Here is a 7278-nt window from a genome sequence, read left to right as displayed (position 1 = left end):
TCAATGTGGCCCTTTGAGGGGGACCAATATGCTGAAGTGGCCCTCGGTGAAATTGAGTTTGACACCCCTGGTTTAGACGGCATTTTGCTTAAACAGAAGTGCAAATAATTGATGTATCACTTTATCTGATTGGTGTGCTTAAGGCCGACATGACACTGTCATAAACATGACATAACACCTGTTATGGACATGAGGAAGGTTTTATGAATGTTTATGACTGTTGTCAAGAAGTTTCATTCGGTAAATACAGTTGCATTAAAAGTGTCATCGGTGGGGTTGCTGTGGTGGCGCACGACCCATGTATTGAGGCCATAGTCCTTGTGGCGATGGTCGCAGGTTCAATTCCCAGCCTGGCGACATTTGCTGCATGTCTTCCCTCTCTCACTACCCTTTTCCTGTCAAACTACTTTAAAATAAAGGCCACTAGAGCCAATAAAACCTTTAAAGAAAATAAAAGTGTCATCGGCCATTAAAGAGTTGATTTCCTACTGCACATCCTCATCGCCACATCGGCTCGTCCATCTGAGGATCGGCTCAGACTATTGGTCTGAACCACAGACGCATCACAACCGCCTACGGGAAGCCAACAGGGCCAAAATCAAATTCCTATCATGACTGTCAATCTGCTACAAACGGCCGAACCACAATGTTATCAATGCCGACATGAACATCAGTAATTACTGAAAATACAGTTTTAGTTTCTGTATATATTGTGTAACCCAAATGTTCATAAAACTCTTATATTTTTGTTCAGTCTACATTTCCTGTCAGCTTAACATCTTTTAATACAAAGATGTTGGTTCTGCTGGGCTCAGAACCACCAGAACCCAACAGAAACCGTAACCCTAACCGTTTCCACGGCAACAATAACCTGCAGCAGCTGCTGCTTGTCCAGCAGGGGACAGACTGCAGGTTCCGGTTCTGGGGGAGCGGGCTCACCTCGGCTGGGGGGGGCGGTCCGGCCCGGGCTGCTCCTCCGGTTGCTATGGTTACTGAGCGAGTCACTTCCTGTGCGGTGGGGGGCGGGCGGCGGGGCCTCCGGGGGAATCGGGGGGGGCGTGGACGGTAGGGGGATGTCCGGAGCGCTTCGGGCCCGCTCCCGGTTCTGGTCCTGGTCTCGGCCGTTCTCCTTCCTGGGCTTGATGAGCTTAACCAGAGCTCTGGCTCCGGACCACTGACTCCTCCTGAAACACACAGACCCAACATCAGAACCGGGCTGGACCAGAACCCTCCAGAATCAGCAGCGCCGCTACTTTTTGGGTGTCGGGTCGTAGAACTTGTACTGGTCCATGATCTTCTCCTCCAGCTTCTCCTTCTGCCGCCGCAGCGCGTTCAGCTTGTCTCTGAGGACACAGAGGTCAGACAGAGGTCAGACAGAGGTTCTGGTCCCGGTTCCGGCCTGTCCCGGTTCCGGTCCGACTCACATGTAGAGCTTGTGCTCCTGGTGGAACTGCTCCTTGCTCTCCAGGCTGCGCTCCAGCAGGGTCTGGTTCTGCTGACCCAGTAGGTGGATCTGGCTCAGCAGGTGGTGGTTCTCCTCCTCCAGGTTCCCCTTCAGGCGGCTCAGCAGCTGCACAACCAGAACCAGAACCAGGCCCACTGTTACTGTCTGTAGGCCCTCTGCAGATTAACCCTGGATGGGTTTTGGCCTGGGTTCTGACCCGACCCAGCTCATAACTGGTACCTCACCTCACAGTGGTTGTTCAGTTTGGTCATGGAGAGGTCCAGGTTCTGGTTCTGGTCCATCAGCGAGTCGTACCGGGCCGTCCACTGGCTCACTTCCTGCTGAGCCGAGCTTAACGAGTTCTTCAGCTCGTTAAGCCGCTGCTGGAGGTTCTGGTTGTGCTCTGCATGCTGGTCCTGGTTCTGGGTCAGTCTGGGCAGACGAGGAGAGACACTCTGAGGAGAAACGACCCGGACCAGGCTGGTTCTGGTCAGCAGATAAAACCATGAACCGTTTTCCTTCCTCCTCTGTTCTGACCCGGTTCTGAACCTACTCACTAAAACCTCTGGTTGTTCAGTTTGGACCTCCTCTCTTTCAGATTTTAATCCTTTAGCGGCCATGTTGGTGTCCTCTGTCCCCCCTGCTGGTGCAGGACGAGTTTCTTCATCTAGAAACTTTTTAAGCTAATTGGAAAAATTAGCTGAACTTTTTTGGAAGAGACGCTACAGGAATAAACTGACTCCCTCAGTGTTCTGGACCGGTCCAGACCCGGGCAGCGAGGCCCGGCTTCTGGCTGACCCAGCACAGCATCCAGAACCAGCAGGGTCTGTTCTGGTTCTCTTACCGGTCCACTTCAGACTTCAGCTCCAGGTTCTCCTGCTGGAGGAGTCGGTTCTTCTGGACCTCCTGCTTCAGCTGCTGCGCTTCCTGCTGCTCCTCCCACCGGTCCTTCAGCTGCAGCAGAGCCTGGTACCTGCAGAAACACCTGGATCAGTGAACCGGGTGGGGTCAGGTTCTGTTCACAAGAACCATCCCCCATCCTGTAGCTGTGCATGGACCTACGGACTGACTCCGGCCACCAGGGGGCAACAAGCTGCTGGGGGGAGGAAGTAAAGTCTAAGATTGAAATATTTTATTATCTGCTGATGGAGAGGTTCCGGTTCCGGATTGGACCAGCTGCCGAGACGGGAAAGATCGATTTCCTTCCTGTTGGACTCGAAGGTGACGGATCGTTTCCTCTTCTAGTCGTCAGAAATAATCAGAAAAAACATCCAGAAGCAGCCCAACTCTTCCTCCTGCGCAACTTGGAGGTGTGCGACGCCAGGAGGACTCACTTGCTGTGCAGCGCCCGGTGCTCGCCCTCCAGCGCCCTCTGCTGGCCCTTCAGCGCTGCGTGCTGGCTGATCAGCTGCTCGTACTCGTGCGCCTGCCTCTCGTGCACGCTCAGCAGGCGCTCGTGGTCGGCGAGCGCGTTCTTGCGGGCGCGCCACGCCTCATCGCGCTGCCGCTGCCACGACTCGGCCTCGGCCTCCAGGGCGCCTACCTGGCCCTGCAGCACGGCATTCTGGGCCATGAGGGAGGCACTCTGCGAGGACACGGCTGAGATGTCCACCTGAGAAACAGGAGGACAGGGGGTGAGACAGGTGACCCCCAGGAGACTCGCAGCGCCCCCTGTGGGACCTGCGGCGGCGCAGCAGCACCTGCAGCTTGGCGGTCTGGGTGTGCAGGCCAGCGTTGTGCTCCTGCAGGGTGGAGGCGTGGCGCTGCAGCGCCGCCATCTGGCTGTTGAGGGAACTGTTCTGGCTCTCCAGCTGCTTCAGCTGCTCTTTCAGCAAGCTGCTCTCCGTCTGCAGGGAGGCGTTCTGCAGGAAACCACCAATCAGAACCAGAACCAGAACCAGCAGATGGAGGATCAGGGAGGCTTACGCTCTTCTCCACGGCGATCAGATGATCCTGGAAGCGCAGCAGCTCAGGAGCAGCACCGCGCACCGAGGCATGCTGGGAGCTGTCCTTCTGCTGCTGAAACACAGGAACCGGCAGGACCAGGTCAGAACCATCTGATTCGGGTCAGAACCATCTGATCCGAGTCAGAACTTTGTGTGGACCTACGGTGGTCAGTTGGCGGCGCAGGGACTCGTTCAGGGCGTTGCTCTCCTCCAGCTTCCTCTCCAGGCCGCCGATCTCCTCCTTCAGGCTCTGATGGAGGTTCAGGTCCGGCCACCTGTGGGAATCCAGGGGACAGAGAGAGAATGAGGGAACGATGAGGGAACGTCAGAGTAAAGATGCTAGTCAGAACTGGTTCAGATTTACAGTCAGCCTTCAGCTGTAACTCCTGCCGCTTTGGACCATCGAGACCTGGACAGGAAGGAGTGCTGTGGTCCCCCTGTCCTCCCTTTACTACCTGTCCTCCCTTTCCTCCTGTCCTACCTGTCCTCCCTTTCCTCCTTGTCTCCCTGTCCTCCTTTCCTCCCTTTCCCCCTTTCCTCCTGTCCTCCCTTTCCTCCTGTCCTCCCTTTACTACCTGTCCTCCCTTTCCTCCTGTCCTCCTGTCCTACCTGTCCTCCAGTGTGTGCTCCTGCTGCAGCAGCGTCTCCCGGCTCAGTCCAATCCTCTCCAGCTCCTCGTCGATTCTCTCCAGCTCCAGGTTCTGCTGCTGGGCCTTCAGCTTCTCAGACACCAGCTCCTGCAGAGAGAAGGTCAGAGGTCAGAGCGCCTCCTCCTGCCCGTTGTTTCCAGAGGAATCCTCCGTCTCCTCCTGACCTCCCTCAGGGTGTCCAGGGTCTTCTTGTCGATGGTAGCCTCCTTCTGCAGCTCCTTGTTCTCCCGCTCTAGCTCCTTGGCTTTAGCCGACACCTCCTCCAGCCTCTCCAGCTCCCTCCTCAGGGTGGCGGCCTCCTTCAGAGAGGTGGAGGCCAGATTGGAGGTCTCCTCCAGCTCCAGCTCCTTGGCCTCCTGCAGTGTTCGGACTCTCAGGTTCTCCTTCTCCAGCTGCTTGCGGCTCCTCTCTGCCTGTTCCAGATCTGACTGAAGCTTCCTCCTTTCCTCTTCTGCCTCCTCTCTTCTTCTGCGCTCCTCCTTCAGGTCCTCCACCTCCCGGCTCAGCTCCTCCTCCCTTCTCCGGTTCTCCCTGACCCTCCCGTCCGCCTCGAGCTTCTCCTCCCTGCTCCTCTCCAGCTGCTCCTGTAGTTGCTGTTTCTCCTGATTCAGAGCCAACAGGTTCAGCTCCAGCCTTTCCGCCCTTTTCCTCTGTCCCTGCGCCTCCTCCCGGGCCTCCTCCAGACTCTTCTGGGCCTCCTGGGTCTCCCTCTGTGCCTCCTGCAGCTCTTCCTGCAGTGTGGGCAGGCGGGCGGAGGAGGAGCGCAGGTTCTCCATGGAGCGGCGGAGCTCCAGGTTCTCCGTGGACAGCAGGCTGTTCTGCGCCTCCTGCTGGGCCAGCCGCTGCAGCTCCTTCTGGGCCTCCTCGGCCTCGCGTCTCAGGCGGAGCGCCTCCTGCTGCAGGGAGGTCACCTGCCTCTCTAGGGCCTCAGCATGCTGGCTGCAGGAGCGCAGCGTCGCCACCTGGAGGCAGAGAGGGGATGAGTCGATTGCATCCGGACCGAGAACCAGCACAGATCCCGGTGCCTACCTCTCGAGTCAGAGCCTCCCTGCTCCGCTCCAGACGGGCCGCCTCCCTCTGTGCCTCCTCGCAGCGCCCCGCCCTCTCCCTCAGAGACTCCGCCTCCTCGCTCACCACCTTCAGCTGCGCCTCCAGGCTGGCCAGCCGCGAGCCAGCGTCTGTGACGCTCTGGTGCAGCAGGCGGTTCTTGGCTTCCGCCTCCCGGACTCGGACCTCGCTGCTGGACTGAGCGCGCTCCTGGAGGGCCTTCACCGCCTCCGACAGGTGTTGCTGCTCGCTCTGCAGCTCCGAGATCTGATTGGACGAGACGGTGAGGGGGCTGGGGGGGTAAATGATGGGACGAGGCGGAGAGGCAGACGTACCTGGCGGTCCTTGTCGGCCCGCAGAGCGTGAATCTCTCGCTCCAGACTCTGTTTCTCCTTCAGGAGCTCCTCCCCCAGAGTCTCCATGTCCTGATTGGTCAGTTTCTCCTGGTCCAGCAGAACCTGGAGATGCTCCAGCTGGGAAAAACACGTCAGGGTTAACCTGCAGGAACCATTCGGCTGGACATCTGTCCATGGTGGCGTACAGAAAAAAACACTGTGAAGATTTACGCACAGGTATTACGATGGACAATGTATGAAAGTTTGCAACATAAACGCAAACATTTCTATGGTGATGCATCTGATCTATGGTGACTTTATCCATCTGAACTGCTTCAGATTTTCTCCGCAGTGCAAACTCTCAGAATGAAAGCTGAGGCGTCTTCCTGGGCGAAGCCGCTGCCGTTTCTCCTGACGAACCCGACCAGGAGTCCTGGTCCTGAACCGGAGGATCCACAGGGTTTATACAGGATCTCAGAGTTGAATTCACTACTTTTTACCTCCTTTTTTAGTACCTCCACAATATGTTTATTACCAACACAAAATCAAGCCAATTTTGTGCCGATTTCCTCAATTTTGGGAGATGGGTGATCAGTGGATATTTACATGAAGCCGATCTCATCCTCTGATCTTATCTTCCTCAGCAAAGGTCTAAAAATCAGCTGCTCTGCAGTGAGAGCTTGGACTGACAGACCGGCTGCAAGCTGGTCGTTATCAATAGTGACCCCACAGTTACCAACTCAAACTTTTTTCCTATATTTAGCGACATTTCAATCAAAAAAATGGCACTGGCTAAAATCAAAATCAGCAGGTCAAACTTGTTATAGATTGAAAATCTATGATCTGAGAGAAAGCTGCGATCGGTTCACTGACCCATGTAAGATGACGGCTCTTCTAAAACTTTATCCCACTTACTGACGGTCTAACTGTGACTTTATCTTGACCAAAACCTCACGTTAAAAACAGGAAGCACTATTTTCAGGGCTTATCCTAAATCCATAAGACTCAGGATATTTGTTTTTTATAAAATATCAGTAAAATCCAAAGACATTCCAGTTTCACAAGCCGCTGTTTTATTCTCAATAGAATATTAGTTTGCTACTAATTGTCAACACCAAGACAACTCGATAAGGTTCAAGGTATCATATTTCACAGGTCATTGAAAAGTTTAAATAAATAAACGTCCATGTGCAGCGAAATTCGGTGTTTCGGTACCAACACACCAACTCTGCCAGATCATCGATCAGAGCAGCTGTTAAACGAGCTAATCAGCCACCGCTGTGTTCAGATCATGTTATAACCCAAATAAACATCAAGCCTGGAAACGTTTGTGGGTTTTATGGTGTTGGATCCTCATACATATAGAGGAGCTGTTTGTTGCTATGGCAACAAGTCTGCGTGTAGCTAGCCGACACGGAAAGTGGGGGGAGGAGGATACGAGTGGTTTTGAGTTGTTCTTTGACGGTTTTTCTGAGTTATTTTCCCTTTGCTGTGGCGCGCTGCTCTAAGAAGGTTTCATTTAGTTACCGGAACCATATTGAACCGATACGGGACGGGATTTGTTCTGTATTTCTATAAATGTCTGATAGACACGCCCATCACAAACATATCAACACAATAATGACACAATCATGACCAAAATAAAACACAGGAAATATTAAGGTCAGCTAAATTCTCATGGCAGGAACTGAAGGACCCCTGAACGCTACGGAGCGACGCTGTTGCCTAGAGACGGACACTACGCAGCCGCGTGAGCTGCTATCGACCCGTGTCTTTAACCTGTTGGTCTCAGGTTGTCATTCACAATGACAGGGGTGTCAAACTCCAGTCCTCTGCTGTCCTGCAGTGTTTAGATG

The 7278-nt window shown here is 54.4% G+C and overlaps 1 protein-coding gene across 4 annotated transcripts in view; it reads right to left on the bottom strand.

Moving 5' to 3' along the window:
• The window catches only part of LOC106935215 (protein Daple-like), a 59143-nt gene that overhangs the window by 29814 nt on the left and 22051 nt on the right, over window positions 1-7278 (bottom strand). For 3 of the 4 annotated variants that reach the window (XR_001421849.1, XR_001421850.1, XM_015015575.1), the window contains exons 14-26: window positions 5423-5560; window positions 5070-5354; window positions 4205-5002; window positions 4000-4127; window positions 3554-3665; window positions 3371-3463; window positions 3145-3306; window positions 2779-3056; window positions 2289-2417; window positions 1690-1876; window positions 1425-1570; window positions 1254-1343; window positions 940-1184 (exon numbers count right to left, since the gene is read on the bottom strand). Coding sequence is in view for 2 of the 4 variants with exons in the window: in XM_015015575.1 (XP_014871061.1) it covers window positions 940-1184; window positions 1254-1343; window positions 1425-1570; window positions 1690-1876; window positions 2289-2417; window positions 2779-3056; window positions 3145-3306; window positions 3371-3463; window positions 3554-3665; window positions 4000-4127; window positions 4205-5002; window positions 5070-5354; window positions 5423-5560 (2791 nt within the window). In the remaining 2 variants the exon portion in view is untranslated. The remainder of the gene's footprint in view (window positions 1-939; window positions 1185-1253; window positions 1344-1424; window positions 1571-1689; window positions 1877-2288; window positions 2418-2778; window positions 3057-3144; window positions 3307-3370; window positions 3464-3553; window positions 3666-3999; window positions 4128-4204; window positions 5003-5069; window positions 5355-5422; window positions 5561-7278) is intronic. The other variant, XM_015015576.1, reaches the window with a different exon arrangement.

The sequence above is a fragment of the Poecilia latipinna genome, unplaced genomic scaffold (genome assembly GCF_001443285.1).
Source record: "Poecilia latipinna isolate Pla-1442-1.1 unplaced genomic scaffold, P_latipinna-1.0 Scaffold1929, whole genome shotgun sequence".
In the NCBI taxonomy this organism is placed as follows: domain Eukaryota; kingdom Metazoa; phylum Chordata; class Actinopteri; order Cyprinodontiformes; family Poeciliidae; genus Poecilia; species Poecilia latipinna.
Note: the sequence above shows the minus strand (reverse complement) of the source record. Positions and strands in the feature narration are given on the sequence as shown.